A 23386-nucleotide genomic window follows, 5' to 3' on the forward strand; every position below is an offset into this window, starting at 1 on the left:
GATTTAAAAAAAAAAAAAAAAACCTAATTGCGATTATTTTGACTTATATTGCGATTTTGATATGATTTGCAATATTGAATTGAATGATAATTTTTACATAATTTTTCTCATTTTCATTGAAAAACATTAAAATGGTTATGGTGTGTTTTCTGTAGGGATTTGTACCAAACAAAGATATTTGACACTTCTGTCTGTGTATGATGTGTAGGCCAGAACATCTCTGCAGCACAGCATTTAAATGTAAATGGTATTTTGACACACATTTCACCTTTTAATAAATATTGCGCCTCTTGAGATTTGAAAATTGCAGCTGGCCATATTGCGATTTCTTTTAAATTTTGATTAATTGTTCAGCCCCACCAGTGGGTCCAAATTTATCTTTTTGGTCTAACTTACAAGCCAAAATATTTTTAACCGGCCATAAAACTGAATAAGTTTACAATTTCATTCAAAACAATGCAATTACTAAAAATCCATCAACTGACCCTAACAATAATTGTTATGAAAATTACAAACACACCGATATAATGAAATGTTAATCTATTTAAAAGTCTTTTAACATACATAAACACTCTGCTCAACTTCATATGAAATACTAACCGTAGTTTGATCTAATGGTTGTGTACAATCCTCCACACAATGGATTTTCACACATCCTTGAATTTTCTTTCAGTCTACTTACTTACTACTACATACTACATGCACTGCATACTTCACACACACACAGGCTATATGCCTCCACATTCCTAAAAGTTGGTCTCTCTTCCCTGGTTAGCAGGACAGTTGGCAGCGAGGGTCAATCCAAAAATTGGGATACAGTTAATGATGGTCGTTCGTTGTATGCCACCACCAGAGCTCAGTGTTTATGCAAATTCTACACTTACAATATATGTGTTGTAGTGATGCAGGTTAAAGAGTGGAGTAGAGTAAATAAGGAATGGATAAGTGTAAATACTGCAGAAATTCAGCAACAGGCTTGTGGCTTTTATATTGGTTTTATATTTTATCGATCCACTGTGACACAAGAAAGCCATTTCTTTGGCACTAACTTTTTCTCAACCATACAAGTTCTGTGTTCCTATGCATACTATGCACTGTGTTATGCCATAGATAAACTGTTGGGGTCAGAAGGTGCCAGAATGTGTGGCCAGCTCATACTGATCTTTTCTAAAGATTTCAAATCTGATACACAGAAGTTTCCACTGTCTATTCTGTCATCCTGTCAAGTCTGCAAAAGTTGTTTCTCTGTGTTCTGGTTAGAGTATCGTTTTTTCTCCACCATGACCACCATTTTGTTGTTTCCATCATACTGTATTTTCTTTTATTTCTTGTCTCTTTCATAAAACCGCAGATCTGATATGGTGCTGCGCTGCGTAGGAATTGTTGTGCGGTTTAAAAACATAGTGCCACATGAAAGGGCTGTCAGATGGCAAAGTACAGTGGTGAAGAATATTCAAAATTATAGTGTTCCCTTAAAGTGACAGTTCAGGTGGGCCTTTTTTAAGTTGTTCTTTAAATAGTGACCATGCTGACCACCATCTACTGGAGGTTATACACTGTCTATGGATAAGTACTTTTTAAAACCCCACTTGACTCCACTTTTGAATTTTCCCTTTAAAAACTCACCAGCAGTTTTTTTTTTTACTTCTTGCTTTTAACTTCTTCCAGTTGATGTGACAGTTTCTTTGCACTTGTGTTGCCCTATTTAAATTTCATCTGGTCTTTGTGTGTCAACAGGACGGATTCTGGACCTGAAGACAGGAACAGTGAAAAAAGAGGGACAGCAGTCATCCATGAGGATGTGCATGGGCTCCCGGCGGTCCTTCATCTGCCGCATGAGGTGTGTGGTAGAATTTTTAATTCATTACTTGGCCATTTTTGATTTGTCTAACCACTTCTAGGCATTCTGCAGTCATGAACAAGTGTTTAATTATCTAGTTTTATTGAACCCAAGACACTACATCGAAAGAACTTCAAAATAATACACATTTTAATCATCATGTAAAAATGTTATTTTCTTGTGTAAAACAAAAACTCAAAGTACAGTTATTCCTGTAGATTAATGTATCTTGATTTATGTATCTTTGTAAAGATTGCAGACATGAGGCTTTGTGGATGTTATTTTAGCAGTTGTGGTAATTATTTTTAATTGTGTCAGTTTTAATTGTGTCAGTATAGGGCAATGCATGTGTCGCATTGACATGCATTGTTAATCAAATGACCTGAAACACACAATGCTGCTACTTTTTTGTTGCCTGATTCGAAAGTAAAACTCACCACCAGCTTCTTGTCTCCCATGACTAATCTTATATCACACCAGTGCAGCCCTTAAAGCAATTCTTACCTTTCTGGCATTTTTACACTTCTTTTTTGTAATCATAAAATGCTCCTAATAAGCGTATAGCACAATAAAATGTAAAAGAAATCTACTAGGCGTTGAAACTCATCAATATTTAATTCTCATATATTTCTAATAAAAGTCTGACCAATCATTTTATTCGGTCCGAATAAATTGATTTGCCGAGCTTCCTGTCTGTCATTCGTCGCTGCGTAACCTCCCAGTTGCACCGCTGTCACGGCTCGCAAGTCGCGCGCCTCTCTGGCAGAGCAGTAGAGCGGTGAGAGAGAGCAAGGAACGGAGAACTGACAATGACTGACCAAGGCGAGCCGCCACTTCCATCATCAGCTGCCCCCACAGAGAAAAGTATCAGGACAAAGAAGACTATTTCACAAAAAGCTGCCATAAAGAAAGAGCTTGATGCGGCAAGAGGCAAGACTGGAGTCAACATTGGCTCTGCTTTACAGCAATGGAGGAGGCTAATGCAGCTTCATCCGGAGCTAAAAAGAGATGAGATGGTCGCAGAGTTTCTGCTGGACAGGTACTTTTAGTTTGCCTAATCCTAGAACACAACATTACATGTGATAACATCAGTTACCAGTTACTATCGTTCTGTAATATTATGTTATTTGTGCAGGGATATTTAGCCTAGCATTAGCGTTAGCGTTAGAGCCGGTAGTGTAAACAAACTGACTCCACAGCTTGGTTTGTTTAACGTTACACTACCGGTGACGTTAGCTTCAGCGTTAGCCTCAGTGTTTATTGTGAAGTTGTCATTAACCCAGTTCTAGTATTATAACTCCGGGGTTGAGTTTGACTTGGTTGATTGTACAGTAACCAGAGCTAGTTCATCACATTGCTAGAAGACTTCCCGGCTAATAGATAATCTGTCTATGTTTGTGACTTTTTCCATCCTTGGGAAAAAGTACTATTTACCAGTAGTGAATTTGAAATTGTAATAAGTTGATACATACACTTGCTCCACTTATTGTACATTGTGATAACATCACTCTGTGCCAAAGCAGCCTAAGATCTATATAAAACCTAGCCTGTTTGAGTTTATGCAATTTATATCCTTTGTCACGTTTCTATTTCTTTTACTCTTTGTCAAGGTACACCACTCCCACAGTAATGGAGGACATCCAGCACCAGCCAAGGCTTGGTACCCCTGGAACTCATGAAGAGCTGAATGTTACATCTAAAAGATTTTTTTGCATTACTAAACGGTAATCTTGCAAGTGCCTTATGTTATTTATTTGCTTGTTTTATTGGGCCCAAATAACTAATTTGTTATAGAAGACAGCTGTAAAAAAAATGATAAACTGTGTACAATAATAAATGTTTTTCTAAGAAAAAGATTTTAGCAATTCACTGCAGTTCATTCAGATGAAGTGGGAATATGAAAAAAGGGGCATAATGGAAGTAAAGCATAATAAACATTACATTGCAAGGTTTTATTGAACAACGTGAATAAGAAAAAATACAAAACTATATGAACTGCTGGACTCGGATGAGATCGTCAGGACAGGACTGAGTACAGCAGGTCCACTTGCCCTCCGACCTCTGGCTCTTGTTGTGGATCTTGGGGCAGCATGTCTGCTGGTTCCGGGCCTCTCCTCAGCAGATTCCCCACTCTGCATCACCCCACGGCCCTGCTGCTCCTACCCTGGCAGCCCCTGGAAGGACATGCCCTTCTCGGGGCTCTTACACCTCCTGTGCTGGTTCCTGCTGTAGGCTGCTGCTGTCGGCCCCTGCCTCTGAAGATCCGGAACGTAGTTGGGATCTTCAACCACACTCTCCTCCAGAAAGCACCACAATTTAAAAAAAGAAAGAGCCTTTTACTTTATGACTATATAACATAAAGTTAAAAGAAAAAAATGTTGAAGCTAAACGTCTAAACAAGGGCTAAAGTTAGCTACCGTTAGCTGACAAACAGGTTCTCAACAAAGTTAACCTTTAAACAAAACTGCTTCATCTGCTCCTAATTTAATGACAAACGTTACCGGGACAATTCAGGCAAGGTAAGACGTCAAGAAAATATTAATTCTCCCGAAAAACGACACATTTGACTGTAAACAAACAGGCGATGAAATGCTATGATTACGATAGTAACGTTGGTAGTTCGTCAGACTACAAAAGGTGACTAAACGTTACGAGGGAGGGAATTTTATTTTATACCACATGCAGAATTGAATATTATTTAATTACTGTTGGTTAGTTTTCACTTACCTGTGCCCCTGACTCTGACTCCATTGACCCGTTTCACTCGCGCTGCTTCCCTCACCGCACGCGTCAGGGAGGGAGGGAGGGAGGGGAGCGTCAGAGGTCAGGCAGGGGGAAGAGGGTGGGACTTTGAAGGGAGGCGGAGTTGTTCTTGTTCAAATTTTAACTAAGTGCTGAGGGACATGCCAGAAAGGTAAGAATTGCTTTAACCAGAGCACAGAGTTAACTGACTGCCATGCTTGAATAGTGTGTCACCTGTCTGTAAACATGCGGACACTGCTGTCACAGATAATGTTGATGGGATGATCGAGGCAGAGACACAGTTATGTGAGGTGGCTTTTCAGTGAGTGTAAGCAAGGGTCAATCCTTTAATTGACCCTTGCTGACTACCATCGGCGCGCTCACGCTTCCGTTATTAAGCTTGCGCAGGGCTCTAGTGTGTCAACAATTTACTAAGTACGAGTTTACACTTTCACGCAACGGCGTGCCTGACATGTAGCAGGTTACTAACAGAGCTGCTGTAAGAACTTGTCGTTGGTGGACCATGGGCTTCCTCTGCTCAGTGCTATGCGTCCTTTGGACTGTCATACAGCCACCCCGGCAACCCGGTGTTGTGGGGACTGGCTACAGCCGAAGCTGGGTGGAGATGCATTTCCAATTCACTTAAACTTGCCATCACTGCATCTAAACTACAGTATAAGCGTGAACCACTGTCAATACGGGAGGAAAAGGAGAAGCTAAACACCTGAGACACCTAGCTGTAGGCTGTCGCTAATAGCTGAGCTACAGTGTGGTCACTAGCATAACTGAGGAGCTTGAAAATTACTGTCAGATGAGAGAGGAACGAGAGAGCTATGAGTGCTTGATCAGAACTACTGCAAGTTTCATTGTGCAGTGTATTATTGAGAATAAGTACTAAAGAAAAGTTATATCAAAATGTATAAAAACTCGATTACAAGCGAAAGCCCTACAATAAAAACTTAAGCAAGTGTTACAATGACTAGGATCGACTTAAGGTAGCCTACTCATTGTGCAGGATTACCTATTTCAGAATAATATGTTTAACATCAGTGGAATATTATTATAGCATTACTGGATACACCACTTGTTGCAGCTTCTAAATGTGGAGCTGATTTGAACTACATACAATTTTTCTTTAAATTCAGTGGAGTAAAAGTATATATGATTATACAAGCAAAGTACATTACCTCAAAATTACACTGCTACTATAAGTTCAGTACTAAAGTTAATCTATTTGTTGCTTTTGACCACTGTTAATTATTGACATATCCCACAATGTTTTTATGGCCAGTTAAAAAATATTTTGGCTGGTGGTAGGTAGTTCAAATAGTTAATTTGGTGTTTACATCCCACCTCAGGCCTGTGTAACTGAAGCGTAACAACACCTGGCTGACCAGATCACAGACATGGAGAAAAAACATAAAAAACAGACTCAATCAATCAATCAAATTTTATTTGTATTCGACCAAATCATAACCAAAGTCATCTCGAGACACTTTAAAAAAAGACCAGGTCTAGACCGTACTCTTTGTAATATTATTTAAAGAGAGGCCCAACATGAATCGCCATGAGTAGCACTTGGCAACATTCAGCACATTGGCAAGGAAAAACGTCCTTTTAACAGGCAGAAACCTCGAGCAGAACCAGACTCGTGTTGAACAGCCATCTGCCTCGACTGGATGGGCAGAAAATGAGATAGAAGGAGATGCAGGATAGAGACAGGCAAAATGAGGAACAACAACATATGTCCTTGTTACATCAACAACAACAGGTAATACATACTTATGGTTACAATGCCAAGAATAGTGGTACACTGGTGTGAAGATTAGCAAAAAATAAATTAGCGAGAGAAGCATAGTAATGATAACAGGCTTATAATAATGAATTAGCAAGAACAGCATAGTAATGATAAAGGCTGTAGTAATTGTAATTGTAACAGTTGAAGTCAACAGGTCTACTTTTAGCATTAGCAGCAACAATAATGATACTATGGGGAAGACTGATGTTAATAGTTGTTCCAGTCTCAGTCGAGCAGGTCCACAGCAGCAGGTGGTCTGCAGCAACGATCCCCAGGAACCTACAAGACAAGGGAGCACAAGAACTCCCGGGAAGATATTTGCTTAGTAATGTTAATGGGACCAGAAGATACAGAGTTAATGAGCTGCATTAATATAAGAGAGAGAGAGAGAGAGAGAGCGAGAGAGAGGAGTTCCGTGTGTCAGATCCCCCGGCAGTCTAAACCTATAGCAGCATAACTATGGGCTGCTCCAAGCCTGAGCCAGCCCTAACTATAAGCTTTATCAAAGAGGAAAGTTTTAAGTCTACTCTTAAAAGAAGAGAGGGTGTCTGCCTGCCGGACCTTGACTGGTAGATTGTTCCAGAGGAGGGGGGCCTGATAATTGAAGGCTTTACCGCCCACACTACTCTTACAGACTTGAGGTACCACAAGCAGGCCTGCATCCTGGGAGTGCAAAGTTCTAGAGGGGTAATATGGCACTATGAGCTCTTTAAGATATGATGGTGCCAGACCATTAAGAGCTTTGTAAGTGAGAAGAAGGATTTTAAATTCTATTCTAGATTTTACAGGAAGCCAGTGCAGAGAGGCTAATACAGGAGAGATGTGATCTCTCTTCCTGGTTCTTGTCAGCACTTGTGCTGCAGCCTTTTGTACTAGCTTAAGAGTCTTTAGTGACTTATTAGGGCAGCCTGATAGTAACGAATTACAATAATCCAGCCTGTAAGTAACGAATGCATGGACTAGTTTTTCTGCAGAAGACAAGATGTGAGACAAGATGTGTCTGATTTTTGCTATGTTGCGAAGGTGGAAGAAGGCTGTTCTTGATATTTGTTTTATGTGGGAGATGAAGGACATGCCCTGACCAAATAGAACTCCCAGATTCCTAACAGTAGTGCTGGATGCCTGGCTGATGCCATCTAGGGCAGCTATATCATTCGAGAAAGAATCTCTGAGGTGTTTGGGGCCGAGCACAATAACTTCAGTTCTGAATCAAGTAGCAGAAAGTTTCTAGTTATCCAGATCTTTATGTCCTTAAGGCATGCTTCTAGTTTAGATAGCTGATCGGTTTTGTCTGGCTTCATTGATAAGTATAATTGAGTATTATCTGAGTAACAATGAAAATGAATGGAGTGTTTCCTCATGATATTACCAAGAGGAAGCATATATAAGGTAAAAAGAATCGGCCCGTAAACCTTCTGTACATACAACAAACAAAAAACCCTTGTTCACTGCAAAACTGAGGAGGCTACTTCAGGCCAAGGAGGAGGCCTACAGAAATGGGGATATGGTCCTGGATACGCAGGCCAGGAACACACTGACAAAGGAGATCAAGGGTGCAAAGAGAAGCTACACTGAGAAGCCAAAAATCAGCTTTTCAGCCACTGACCCTGCATCAGTGTGGAGAGGCCTGCAGAACATCACATCACCAACTACAGGGAGACCATCCCCCCACCCTGTGGAAAACCCCAACTGGCGGACAACCTGAACAACTTCTACCGCAGTTTTGAAAAGAACTCTTTCACTCCCCTCTCCCACTCCAACATCAAAGGATCACCTGCATTGCGCTAAGGATCTGTGAAGAGGATGTGTGTCAGCTCTTTCAGAGGCAGAAGATCAGGAAGGTACCAGGACCTGATGGTGTGTCTCTCTCCTGCCTGAGAGTCTGTGCTGACCAGCTGGCCCCCATCTTCACCCAGATGTTCAACAGATCTCTGGAGCTGTGTGAAGTCCCCTCCTGCTTCAAATGCTCCACCATCATCCCGGTCCCCAAGAAACCCTCCATCACAGAACTGAATGACTACAGGCCCTTTCCCCTGACGTCTGTGGTCATTAAATCCTTTAAAGGACTGGTGTTGAGTCACCTGAAGGACATCACAGGCCTCCTGCTGAACACCCTGCAGTTTGCCTCCTGGGCAAACAGGTCCGTGGATGATGCAGTCAACATGGGACTGAACTACATCCTTCTAGGGCTTGCACAGAAAAGTTGACTTGTCATCACGTCGACGTCACTACCACAAGTCAACGTCTATTGGGTGATGTCGACGAGTCATTGACAACATGCTTTCACACAGCTTCTTTTTTTTTCCTCACCTATTTCTGCCAAATAAAATGCACACACAGTACAGCCAATAGAAGAAGAAGAACACATATTACTGTTCCTTAGACCAACAAAAACCTGGTCTAAAGTCTATGGCGCAGTCTGTCTCTGCTATTTAGAGGGCGCATTATGGACATACATCAGAGAGTTCACAACAGGAGTCTCCGCTTGTTACACACACGGTGATGGGCAGCAGCACTGCGCAGTGACTGATCTGTGTGTTTCTCAGGGTCTGTCCCTGACTTAATAGCGTTGTGATCGATCCCGTATTTATGGATTTATAAAGCATAAAGTACATCTTCACACGCTGTGACTGAGATGAGCCGGAGGTGATCCACGCGGAGTTTATCAGAGTAATCTTGCCGCGCAGGGAGGAGACAGCCGTTAGGAGAGGAGCAGATATGACGCAGACCTGTGTGTGTTTTGATGCTCATACCTGAACCAATAACGTCGCGATCGTCCATATATCTGCGCACAGTTAAAGTATAAACTCCGTCTCCACAGGCTGTCATATGCCCTTATGCTGTGTAGTTCATATATTTTACAGATAAACACAGAGCTTTAGAGCGGCATCAGGCTTCTTGATCAAAGTTTCATGGGATGCGAAGCCAGGGTTGCCAGGTCTGCGTTTTTTCCAGCTGAATTGGGCGACTTTTGAAGTGTCTTTAGAGGCGCGAGGCGCTGTGCGGTTGCACACTTCACACAGCCCATTCGACAGTTCTGACTCTGCAAATGTTTGGAATGTCACAGACGCCTATTAGGTTTCGCGGCCTGGTGCTGAACAACCTAAGGCCCGGTACCGGTCCGCGGACCGGGGGTTGGGAACCCCTGGTTTAAGGGACAGACTGCAAGCTTTTGTTTACCTCGTCTCCTTCATTTATGATACTGCTTTCTAATTGTTACCGATCTGCTTGGAAGTACAGGAAGACGTGGACAAGCTTACCGCTGCCCCCACACATATCAATCCATACCATCACTTCCAGGACTTGTTGTTCTTCTTTATGCTGAAGATAGTTCTTAATGACATTGCCTGTATGTTTGGGGTCATTGTCCTGCTGCAGAATAAATTAGGGGCCAATCATACACCTCCCTGATGGTACTGCATGAAGGATAAGTATGTGCCTGTATTTCTCAGCAGTGAGGACACCATTAATCCTGACCAAATCTCCAACTCCATTTGCAGAAATGCAGGCCCCAAACTTGCCTGCAGACACTCATTATTGTACCACTCTCCAGCCCCTCTGCGAACAAACTGCTACAGCCAAATATTTCAAATTTTGACTCATCAGTCCAGAGCACCTGCTGTCATTTCTCTGCACCCCAGTTCCTATGTTTTCATGCATAGTTGAGTCACTTAGCCTTGTTTCAATGTCGGAGGTATGGCTTTTTGGCTGCAACTCTTCCATGAAGAACATTTCTGGCCAGATTTCTCTGGACAGTAGATGGGTGTACCTGGGTCCCACTGGTTTCTGCCAGTTCTGAGCTGATGGCACTGCTGGACATTTTCCGATTTAGGAGGAAAATAACCTTGGTTTTTTTTTTCAACTCCCGCACTCAGCTTCCTTGGCCGACCACTGCGTCTACGATCCTCAATGCCCATTGCTTTGTGCTTCTTCAAAAGAGCTTGAACAGCACATCTTGAAACCCCTGCTTTGAAATCTTGGTCTGGGAGAGACCTTGCTGATGCTGTATAACTACCTTGTGTCTTGTTGCTGTGCTCAGTCTTGTCATGGTGTATGACCTGTGACATGAAACTTCCACAACTTCACCTTGGTAGCAGAGTTTGGCTGTTCCTCACCCAGTTTTAAGCCTCCTACACGCTGTTTCTGTTTCAGTTAATGACTGTGTTTCAACCTACATGTGAAATTGATGATCATTAGCACCTGTTTGGTATAATTGGTTGATCATACACCTGACTATAATCCGACAAAATACCTGATACCTTTGTGCAAGTATACCTGTAAGAATTGATGCTGGTTTGAAAGCAAAGGGTAGTAACACCAAATATTGATTTGATTAGATTTTTCTTTTGTTCGCTCACTCATTTTGTAAATTGATAAAAAAATAGACAATTATTATTTATATTATTATATTATATTATATTCTTAGTTTACAGTATTCTTTCACACCTGCCTAAAACTTTTGCACAGTACTGTATATATATATATATTCACAATTTGTAAAATATATTTGTATCCATAGGTGTGTTGATAGTAGTTTTAGATCTAGCTTTTTTGTGTCTAAGTGTGTTACCTTGTCTAATCTGTCCTTGTTTCTAAGTTTAGTATGACTGTTTAGTATGTGTGTCTGTACACTGAGAGCAAAGAAAACCCAAAGTCAAATTCCTTGAATGTGCCCACATACTTGGCCAATAAAGCTGATTTTGATTCTGATTCTAATTTTGGACCCTGATTCTAACAGTGTGATTTGAAGCCTTCCACTAATGTAAACCCAGAGAACAGTCTTGAAGGGCGTCTCGTGCCTGCCTGACGCCAGGGACACACAGGAGGCGGACACGCGGCAAAGCACCCTGAACCTTTTTTTTTTTTTTTTTTACCCCTTACCTGTTTGCATCCCTGCACGATACTTTCTCCTCCATGACACTCCACATTGCAGTGCTCAGCGCAGTACTCTGCTTTTTTGTGGCAGTTTTTCCATTTAGGCTAGCTTAAATTTGTCCAATATCATTTTTGAAGCCAAACCTGAATCCAGTTTGTTCAACATTTGAGTCAATTCTTGTCTATACTTTTGTCTACATTTTATATTGTCTGTTGTTTTTATGTCCACATTCACACCAATATGTAATTACATCACTTAAAACTACCTTGACAACTTTTGAAGTAAAGCTAAGCAGCAAATGCTCACTGGTTGTGTACCATATAGAGGTCTGTATAGTTAGATTCTTTGTTGTACTTAAGTTGTAGGTGGCAGCCTGTGTAAGGGAATTAATACCTATAGATATGAATGTAATGGGATCGGTTAGACAGTCATGTTGTATGTTTCATTTAGTTTCAGATGAATTCCCCAGTCCTCCTGTACGTCACATGAGGGCACTACTGTAGACAGAACCAGCTGCTTGTTGTCTCAAAACAGTGTGGACACTTGTCTAGGTTAAGGAACTTGCTCCTGTAACAATGGGACACACTACACTCCTTTTTCGCTTCTTTATGATAGTTGAATGGGAGTATATGTTGGCAGGCAGCCAGCACAAGGACGAGTAAGGTTTGGTCTAAGGACAAAGAGGAGCCCCTCTAGGAGTGTGTTCATGTCACAGACTGGGAACTGTTTCAGGGTCTCTCTCATTGCATAACAGACTACATCTGTTTCTGGGAGGACACCTTTGTCCCATCTAAAAAGGTTCGCTGCTTCCCCAACAATAAACCATGGATCAATAAGATGATTAAAGGCCTTCTCAACAGTAAGAAGAGGGCCTTTATGGCCAAGGATCGTGAGGAGCTTAGGGCTGTCCAAAAAGTGTTAAAGAGGAAATTGAGAGAGGCCAAGAACAGCTACAAGGACAGGATTGAGGCCAAGATGGGGCAGAACAGTACAAAGGAGGTGTGGAATGGGATGAAACAGATGACTGGATTGCAGATTACAATGCATATCGTGCATCTCCTCATTTGTATATGGAGCTGCAGAACACATGTTGTGTCGTCTAAACTACAATATTGTTGACATTCTGAGCACATTAGTGTTGCACTGGACATTTGCGTATTTGTTATGGAATATAGATATAGCATTGGTTCTGGTATATTAGGTTGCAAATGGGGAGGGTGGCATTATTGTTTTTCACCTAGAGTGGCAGAAGTGCATGCGCCTCTCCTGATTGAAACTGTGCAATGTTAGTCACCAATGAACCTAACAAGCATGTATTTGGACTGTGGGAGGAAGCCAGAGTACCCAGAGAGAACACATGCATGCACAGGGAGAGCATGCAAACTCTGCACAGAAAAGCCTACATGTCAGCACCAGGATTTGAACCATAAACTGTCTAGCCATGAGGCAGCGCTAAGCATAACAGTGCAGCCCTGTGTTAGACAAGGCTGAAATTAAAACGGAACGGGACGTGGAGGACAATTCGCCATCAAATACAAGGCCTTCAGTGGCGCACCGTTATCTGAAGTTGTGGACTATAGCACTTGCCTCTTACTGGCTTTTCCTTAAGAGCAGGATGTTTGGTCTCCACGTGTCGAAGAAACTTTGATGACTTCATTGACTCATTTACGAGTTTTTCCCCGCACACCACACACAAGGGATTTGGAGTATTTGAATCCCCAGTGGCGATGAAACTGTATTTTATGTAGCTGTCGTCATATTTTCTGTAAAATTCTCCTTCTTCTTTTTAGTGTCTCCATTATCCTCACTTTCCGTGGGTCTTTTTTCTAACAGCCCCAGTAAGAAACGTGTTAATTCAGTCTGCTTCTCCATTTTTTCTCTCACTAGCTAGCTGTTAACTGAAGATGACCATCCGCCCTGCGCACACACCTTTTACCCACATTTGTATGACGAGACCTAACCAGTAACATGATTTCATTGTCATATTGAGATATTTTATGTCTATAAAATCTGTTTATAGACAGCCTCCTACTGGGTTTTCACGGCTCCCGTACTAAATGACCCAAGACCCAGTACTGGTCCGTGGTGTTTTGGTTAAATGACCCGATGTTTTCAGACTTTTATAATAGATTATTAGACTTAGCAGGCTTGCCATTTATATTAGAAAACATTATTGATATTGGACACCCCTACATCTCCGCTCCACATCTTCTGAGCCTTAACACACACACAGTTTCTCGCAAATTTGTCTTGTGCCCTCTCTCAGGATATCACACAGTGTGCTTCACAGCCATCATAACCCATTCACAACAAACTACGTCAAAGCACCTTTGACTGTTTAAAGGGCTTAGAAAAGCTCCTTTTTAGTTGCCAGAAAAGCACACTTTTTCTCCGACACTCTGTCGTTAGCCTTGTTTCGACTGGATCTCTTACAAAGGCCTGCAAGTTGCAAAAAATCGATGAAGAGTTGTGTTCTTAGGAAATTGTTGGATGGGCATGTTCTTCGATTCTATTGCTTTTTCTGGCTCTGCATAATTCATACAACATGCTGCTGGGACACTGAAACAGACTGTGGAAACTCCGACACATAAAAAAAGAAGGCTGAGAGGAACACAGCATGTTCAGCAAGCTAACATTTCAGGGAAGATCCAGGAAGGCCTATGCTATTTTTGACTGGAAGACTGGCCTCTTGACTGAAAATACCTGCCAAGTATACCACTAGACTTCAGGAAACAATTTCAGGAAACTAATGCACTTTCCAGCATGGTCAGAATTTTAAAAACTGGACCAACGTATGAAAGCAAGAATTTTAAAACACTGCTACAAAAGAAATGCAACAGAATTTGGATCTATGCTCAGTGGCTTTATACAGCATATAACGTGCTTGTAGAATACTGAATGATGATCAAATGATCAAATTTAATCCTGACAACAATGGTTTAATCAAAAGAACAAAAAAAAAAGAAAGAAAACAAGGCATACTTGAACTATCTCTCATTTCTTTTGCAACACAAGTTTGAGGTGGACACATGCAGTGAATCCATGAACGTGACCTCTGCAGGACCATAAGCATCACATGCAGTTCAATTTATTTATTTATTTTTTATCGTTGTACATCGCAGAACATATGTTCCTTTACTGACTTAACTATAATATTAGCTGATCAAATCTACCAATGCAATGTAATGTAATGCATGCTTTTGTCTTTATGTTGTATTCGTGTGCAGGTGTGGTAGTGCTCCGCTGGATCACATCTCTCTAAACCGTCTGTCTAACATGAGGAAGCGATACAGGTACAGTAACCTGTGGATGGGATCAAATATTCCTCTTTGTCTCGCTCTCACTATGTCTCCTCCCATCCTCACTTTTTCAGCTCTTTACATTTCACTGGTGATGGGGGGCATACTTTACAGTACATTTTCTTTTATTTTGTTTGTTTAATTTAATTTTCAATATGTATTTTGGGGTCTAAATTATTAGGTACGAAAAGTATTATTTTTATTTTTATTTTTTTTCAATTTTTGATCGATAAGTTGTTGTCAATTTTAATGTCATGTTGTGACGAGATTTCTGTCGGGACCCCTTGAAAACAAGATGATTTATCCTAATGAAAAAAATGTAATACAGCTCCTGTAGACTACTTGAGTCAGAAGCAGTAAAACTTATTTTCAGTGCCTAACATGCTGCTGATTTTCTGTGTGTTTGATGGACAGGAATGGGCTTGGACCTTCAAAAGAAGGAGAGGCTCAGTACTCTGTGGTGCATTGCACTGGCTATATCAAAGCCTGGCCCCCAGCAGGTAAGCTAAACACACACACTCATGTGCAACCTTGTTTCTATCCCTGCTTTACTCAAACGTGACCTCACTGCAACAATCCCTGTAAAGAGTAAATGTGGCCTGAAGCAGCTTTTGGCTCTGTGCAAATCTTTATCAGGACCTTAATTCAACCACAGATCTACAACATTCTGTGTGGTTCTGGAGCCAATAGAAAAGGGTTTGCGAGTGTTGTGGAAGGATTTAGAGCAGCTTTTTATAAAGTATTTGTTCTCTTTTGGTGTTGGACTCTGTTCCACCACATAAGCCCCTGTCCAGATACAGTGCAAAGCAAGCATTTTTGTGTTTGTCTGAACCTGACTACTGGTGTTTTTTCCGGTCTGTCTTTTGGCTGATCAATAACCCAGATAACAGAATGAATGTTTGCTTTAACAACAACTCTCTATGTGGACTATGTCTCTACTATAGGAACTTCACAGGGACTTCTGCTGTTCCTCTAACTGTTCTCTCTTACTTCTCCTTTCTTCTCTAAAAATAAGTTGTTATAATATGAAAATGCAAGGCAGCATTCTCCACATTTGTTATGGAGTGAAACTGGAGTGGATTTTAGGAAAGTTGCTGCACTGCTTGCCAAAAAGCAACTTCCAAGGCTGAGAAATGAAACCAGTGTGGAAGAACCAAAAAAAGCAGTTCCTCATAAGGCAGATTGAGGCTGGCTCCAAAAGCAGCTTAATATCCATTAGGTCCTATATTAAAATGCCTAACTTTACAGCAGAATGTAACATGTTTACTCCATGACTCTAAAGCTAATATTTGTATTCATGACAACTGTTAAACTGGCTTAATTTGTATACAACTCACGATTTAAATTCTATTAAGCCTTAAAGTTACACATAATTACAGATGTGGTCACTTAATGCCTGCGAGACATCAACACAGCTTATTCCGTCCCTGAACTTAACCTCCCGGCTGTGTTTGTGGCTTTATATCTATATGTATATTTATTAGTACAATGTTATTTATGCGTCAGTACTGGTAATGGGTATGGGTTACTGTGCTCACCATGCCTGCCTTGTTTGCTTGTTCGGTGTCTGTCATGCAAAGATTTAGTTGTGGCAGCTCATGCATGGGAATCTGAGTTATTGTTTGCTTTTCCTGCAGATATGACGGCTGTCTGTTGTGATGAGAAGATGAGGGAGAGAGGTTGTTTTTAAGTTACCCGGTAAATGCCGTTCACCCGCCGCTCTTTCAGGTTAGCAAGCAGAGAGTCCGCTATGTTCTACATACTCTCGTAGCTTTCTAAATCAAATAAATGAACAACTACAGTGAGCTACCACCCCAAAAAGAACCTTATTCTGTTAACTAGCTCATACACATGCTAATAAATTAGTCATGGGCACAGACTGTTAAGCTTTGATAATTTTGGGTTGTCTAACCTAGGGGTGCTGAAAAAAAATGTATTCATGTCAGAATCGCAATTCTTAATTTCTACAAATCTGAACTGATTTGAAAAATCCGTCCAAAGTAACTGTTCAACATCAGCCAGTTTGCGCAAGGCAAACCTGCTGCATGCATTTTTTGCCATGCACCAATTCTGGCTTCTGTTAATCACAGTTCCAGCAAGGAGTGTGTTGGCCCTGGCTAGTCAGCAGCGCTTCTTATGTTAGACAGCTCTTGGCGTTGGTAATGTACAGAGGAAGTCCTGACCAACGGCCACAGAATAGCTCTTACCTGTGATGCATGGACCTCTCGAGCCACCCAGTCATTTATAACATTCACCACTCACTACATCACGGATATGGCGGATACCTAGCAGCTTGAGTCTCATATATTATAAATGCGAGTGATGCACGAAAGCAACACAGCTGTGAATATGAATCAGCAGTTGCCCACACTCAAGCTGAAAATGTATGTCTCTTATAGCTGTCGAGAATTATTGTGTGATTGTTTTTAAAAACATACAAATTAGGAGTTTTACAGTATTATTTGTGTGAACATATTTTAAAGGGGCTATATCGTCACCCTCTTAAAATAATGGCCTAAATCTTTTTTTCAAGTTTTTCAGAAAACACAAAAAACGGAACCCAATATAGAATATATGATATTTAGTTATTGACAATAGATGACTATTGACATACTAATAACAAAGAGGAATAAATGACTGAGGCAAATTTTTGAACCTGCCTTCGTGACTTAAGCAATTTTAAACCTTAAACTGTGTCAACAATAAAGCATAACTAACAAACTAACTAAACATAATGCTGAGGAGGCATGTGCGTCTCCTCACTTCTCCCTCCAGCTCTTCTTTGCTGGGTTCTTGACTGATGCCTATTAATGTGGCAAATTGTCAAAGAAGTGATGACACTCGACGGGCATGACGTGTTTCATTGACTGGAGGTCCTGGAACTTTCTTTCCTTGAGCAGAGCACATGGAAACATTCTTATCCATGCTATCGGCTATCGGCAATGATTTGGGCACGAGGGCCGTTTTTAATGACGTAGCGATCAAAATGATCGATCGTTACCAAATGACATCACCTTTTATAAGCTTTATAAACCGCGACAATCAATGTATTTGCAGTAGGGACGTACGGAGTTGGATGGACAATATGTCCTCATTTCAGTATAATATTGTGCAGGACAACTGCAGTTGATTGGTTCAAGGAAATTTATGACATGATAAATATCATACATAACCACACCCGATTCAACCACTGTCTTAGGGAAGTTAACAAAGAAAGAATGACAATGACTTGAGTTTGGATTAAAACTAATTTCTAAAACTTTTATATGGCAACATCTTATGTACATGTTGTATATCATGTACATTTATCAGGGGGTTAAAATACTGATACTGCCATGAAACTGTGTAGATATGCCCCCAGTTGGGTAATGAGAAGAATTATGTAGGTTCTGTTAGTGGGCGTGGCTAAATGGCTCAGTGGCGCCCTCTACAAATTTTCAAAAATGCAGCCCCTGCAGCACGTTGAACCTAGACTTACGAAATCAGGCACACATATGTATGATGTCTAGACCTACAAAAAAGCCTCTTGGACCCATATTTTCAAACCAACAGGAAGTCCGCCATTTTAGATTATGTTGTCAAAAAACATCGTTTTTTTGTGCCATTTCCAGGGGTCATACTTTAACGAACTCCTCCTAAGGCTTTTGTGCTATCCACCTCAGATTTTCCCAGTATACAGAGGAGACATTAACGATGAAAAGTTATTGAAAACTTTTTCACATAACTCAAAGGCATGGCCGTGGCAGCTCGTCAAAGTTCCATGTCTCGCCATGAAACAGGAAGTTGCTGTAACTCAAACATACAGGGTCTTGTCAGCTTGAAACTTCATACATTTGATATATATCCCTGCCTTAACACTCCTACATGTTGAAAATCAGTTTTTTTTAGAGCGCCACCTACTGGTTAGAGGTATTACACCTCATGTGACATGCATCCTTTGCTTGACTGGCAATCTCACAGTGTTGTCTACACTCGATGTTGTGTCCTAATCACATAACAATTCACAGCCATTTTCACTGTTTTCTGTCTGTTAAACACACCATGGCAGGCGCAGATTTTGCTCAACTTAACAGAGAATTTACTTTGTATTGCCAACACCCAAGAGTCGAGAGCTGTTTTCGCTGTTTTGTGTTGGAAACATCAGACCGTGGCCGCAGGTTGCTCTGCAACTGCTACCCGCCCCGACGTGCGACATGCCCCGATGTGCGTTGGGGTGCTTGGGCCCGTTAATGCTGCTTGCATCACTAGTTTAACACTGTTTCCTCTTTCAGTCCAAGTCAGTTCAATCCCATATGCTTTATTTGCATGACAGTTTAAATTTGTTGTGAAAGCGTAAATTCCATCTCTTTTCCTTTCCCTCAGGTATGACTATACCAGAGGAAGACACAGAGGCAGGTCAGACTGGAAAATACTGCCTAGTGGCCATTGGAAGACTTCAGGTATGTGGGACTCCACAACCAGTTGAACCACTTTTATTCAACATCACAATACACTTTTAGTATTAAAAGTGGCAAAAAGTCTCCCAGCATCATTCTTCTCACCTTTCCCTCTTTAGGCTCACTTTGTTTCAACACTTCAAGCATTCTTTTCAACAAATGATGGCCTAATATGCTGCTTTCATCAGAGCCTTTAAGGAAGGCTGCCCAAGTGAATGAAATGTTTAGCCAAATTACTGGCATTCATTCATTGACAGAATGCCACAGTCTTTTGAAACTCTACAACTTACAGTGCCAGTGAATTCGCACCTTGCCAGTAGTGACTGGCACCATCCAAATAAGGGCTGGGCGATAAGACGATATATCTTGTCAAAACTATATGAAATATCTAGTGTATGTGTTTTTCTATTTCGTCTCTATTGTGATGTCGCAAAACCAGCAGCAGATCTGAGCATCCCGGGGGGGTGCATGTCAACTGCGTCTGCTGCGGATTCAGCTGGGCTGATCCTGCCAGCCCTGTCTTTCTATATGAGTTTTATATTAATAATGGCCATAAACAATTTGAATATGTTCGTTTATGAAAGTAATTTAGATTTGATATATACAGGAAAGAATGAAGAGGCGTCTGATCAACTGTTAATAATAATTAAGAAACATAAATAATCACTCACTTAACTTTACTTTACCTGGCCATATCCAGGGGTAGTTTTGGGGGAAACAGGACCTTAATTAACACACAGCGAAAACAACCGTATGAGCCAAGACAGAGAGAGAGAGCTAGGGTCGGAGAGAGAGAGAGATCGTGCAGAGTTACGTCCGTAACCTGTTGTTATTAATGAATTTTTTACTAACATAATGTAGGTTAAGGCCTACATGAGACTTATGTTTTATTTCAAAGAAAATTAAGCAGGAACCGCATAAGGAGCCTTGCGAATGACTTTATCTACCAAACAACTTCCGAGAAATTCCCCAGAAACACATCAAAATAAAAGCATTCTGAATAAACGAGGGGAGTCAGAATGCTAGCTCCGGCTTTTACTTTGAAAAAGCATACCAGACGTGTTACTTTCCATGTTACTTTCCATGCCTTTGACGTACTCTACAGGAAGAGATGTTAATATTGCTGTCAGAGATCAATACATTATATTTTTATGTTGAAGGCCAGTGTGGTGGTCTTGAACTCTCGAACTCACCTGTTAAACCCCTTATCTTTCCGAGCCTCATCATCCCTATGCCTAAATGATTGTCTGAAATATGTCTGTGCCCTCCCTCAGGTGACCAGCTCTCCGGTCTCTATGGATATGAACGGCCTTTCGGTGCCCACTGAGTTTCTGTCACGTCACAACTCGGATGGTGTCATCACTTTCGTAGACCCACGCTGCATCAATGTCATTGGTTATCAGCCTCAGGTTCGATAAGAAGATTTATAATTCATAATGGCGATAGATGTGTTCATGCAAAGGAAATTAGATTTGTCCTTGCTATGCATTCATAATTATTTGAAATTTTTTAAACAGGCTTATACTGGAGTGCATTATAGATTCCTAATGGTCCTTATATGACTTCATATTCGATCAATTTTCTTTTAGATGCCTAGCTGTTTTCTGATCTGGTCCAACTTTCTAATGTTTTCATGATGTCTTTTTGTCTTGTCTGTTTTTCTTTTCTAGTCCTCAGACCACTCAAAGCACTTTATACATCACATGTCACATTCACCCTTTCACACATCATAGCAGCCATGCAAAGTGCCAATCTCCTAACAGGATCTAGCAAACCATTCACACACACTAATGGCTTTGCCTTCAGGAGCAATTTTACACGCCAACATGTAGATTGCAGCAGAGGGGTTGAACCACTAATCTTCTGATTGAAGAAGACCGACTCTACTACTGAGCTACAGTCACTTCATTTGTTGCTTTTTCCAATGAAAATCATTGACAACTGCACAGTTGTTTCCAAAAAAAGCCTCTAAGTTGCTCAAAGGCCTTAACCCTCACAGTCATAATAGGGAATGACTTTGCAGAACCAATTAGAATCATTTGGAATTGATTTTTGCTTTAAACTATTTTTTTAATGAGAAAGAAATACAGAAAGAGTGTTGACTTTGACATAGTCTGTTGTAATGGTTTTTTCTGTAGAAATATGCACAGTGATAAGTTTACCATGTGAGCTACAAGGATACAAGTAATTTACTCCCAAGTTTCTATCCTGGTTTTGCTTGGACACCTGATTTTACTTGTTTTGCCCTTTATTTTCCGTAATTATTTCCCAACAGGATTTTATTACACAATTTACAGAAATTTTGTAATCCTGTTATGATAAAATAAGTGATAAGATGATAAAGTGCGACTGAGGCCAAAGATAAAATATATAAAACAAAAATGGCAGATGTTCTGACATGAAAACTGAACAGTTTTCAAGTAATTCACAAGTGAACTCCAAACCACTTGTAGTTATTCTGACCACTAAACTTAACTCTTCGTACACTCTTTTGCAATAACGTGTTCATCCAGTGGTCTCAGATCAAGATCCGATTTTTTTCTCTTACTGCAATACATTTATGTTACTTTTCAATTCAGATATCTGGAATGCAAACAACAACTGCACATTGAAGAGGAGGCTTACAAACAGTGTTTGAAACGCTGCATTTAATATTGTGAATTGTTCTTTTGATCTATTTTCAAAATCAGAATAAATACACAATGCATGGAGGTAACCCCCATAGGGTTAATAAACAAAAAATGACATTCAGATCTTATGAGCCTCATGCATTAATCAGCTTACACATAGATTTGATCTTAAATCAGTACTTGCGTACTTCCTACTTAAAAAAAAGACATTTTATAAAAGAAATGAAAGTGCCCTACACCCCAAGTAAGCCAATACACATAAAGCCAACTTGAGTTTTGTTGCAGTGAAATACTTTATCTGTAGCGATGATTAAAAAAATTCTTTACACTTTTAAGGGATGATCATGGTCTTAAGCCTCAATTTTGATCCTAGACAAAACGATCTAATACCCCTCTACACCATCGAGTTAAGTACTTATCGCTACCAATATCCTTGCTACTGGGATCTCCCCAAAGAGTATCGGGGGCATCATCCAGTTAACACCAGTGTACATTCAGTTTCCTCAGCAGACCCAGATAAAAATGGATTTGTATGCCATTGCTGGGCTACCCAATACTATTGGAGTTATAGACTTGCATATCAAGCTATCTTAACCAGATCTTTTCACTTTCCTGAACAGAGAAATTCCATTTGATAAACATACAAATAATGTGTAATGTACAGAATTCCATTTTGAATGGAAATGTGTATCTCTTCAATGCTGCATGCATTGATGTATGGGGTTGTATAAAGGTGCTGCTGGAGAACAGTGGCTTAAATAAGTGTTTTAAATATATATTACTTTCATACGCCTGCATTATTACCTATCAACATAAATACACCTTTTAATTTTAGAGATTAAGGTTTTCCACTCCTACCAAGGCTTTTTATACCACTAACCAAACCTCAAATGCAGAAGGAGGTTGCTTATAATCAGAAACTGTAGTGCAGTAGTTCAGTGGTGTAGAAAATGATCTGTAAAGCTAGTTAAAAGCAGAAATATTTGTTGCTCTAAAAAAATTTGAGCCCCCTGGAGTTTTGAACAGTTATTCTCTTGGCAATAATTAAAAAACAATCAAAGATATACTCATGTCTGTCCTCTTTCTCTGTCAGTGTCCTCTTGGGTTTCTTTACCTCTGCCATGATTTGTACTTAAAATACTGAGCGTTGAAACATGAATTGATGTTGTCTCATGCTGCTTTAACGTGAACTGTAAAATATAAGGGGCTTGTTGGTATGAGGTTTGCACATGGTACTTAAAACTGTTACTATCCTTATATTTGTTTATTTATAAAATATAAGGGCTGCAAATTGCCAGGAACATGCATCCAATTTCAGATCTTGCTGTTCTTCAGTTTCAAGAATCCCAACTCCAATTTTTTAATTTTCCTTTTCCTGCATCATTTGTTCTCAAGATTAGTTGAATTCAGAGGTTGAGAAAGTTATACTAAGTGTACCAGTATTTGTTTTGCTAACATTCTTAAAACTGTCAAGTATTATTTTTGGTTTGTGTATTTATTTGGTGAAACAAACCTTTTATCTCACAAGGATTGAGTCCCATTAACTTTTATATTGTCCTCTAGGACCTGCTGGGGAAAGATATTCTAGAGTTCTGCCACCCTGAGGACCAGAGTCACCTGAGAGAAAGTTTCCAACAGGTAGGAAAGGAATACTTCAGATGATAAAGTAGAAGCGGAGAAAAAAGAAAAGAAAACCAAAAAACATTTTCGGTATGTTGATGAACAGCAAAGCCTATAAGTGAGTAAGCAAAATCTAAAATGGATA

At 40.4% G+C, this 23386-nt stretch overlaps 1 protein-coding gene across 1 annotated transcript in view; it reads left to right on the forward strand.

Moving 5' to 3' along the window:
• arnt2 (aryl-hydrocarbon receptor nuclear translocator 2) overlaps positions 1-23386 on the forward strand; it is a 100704-nt gene that overhangs the window by 51421 nt on the left and 25897 nt on the right. Inside the window, exons 6-11 of the mRNA XM_069670654.1 lie at positions 1738-1840; positions 14484-14549; positions 14970-15055; positions 18918-18994; positions 20266-20400; positions 23185-23259. Coding sequence (XP_069526755.1) covers positions 1738-1840; positions 14484-14549; positions 14970-15055; positions 18918-18994; positions 20266-20400; positions 23185-23259 — 542 coding nt within the window. The remainder of the gene's footprint in view (positions 1-1737; positions 1841-14483; positions 14550-14969; positions 15056-18917; positions 18995-20265; positions 20401-23184; positions 23260-23386) is intronic.

This window comes from Semicossyphus pulcher, unplaced genomic scaffold, assembly GCF_022749685.1.
Source record: "Semicossyphus pulcher isolate SPU_LCO1_2020_fin unplaced genomic scaffold, fSemPul1.0.p SCAF_1, whole genome shotgun sequence".
Classification (NCBI taxonomy): Eukaryota; Metazoa; Chordata; class Actinopteri; order Labriformes; family Labridae; genus Semicossyphus; species Semicossyphus pulcher.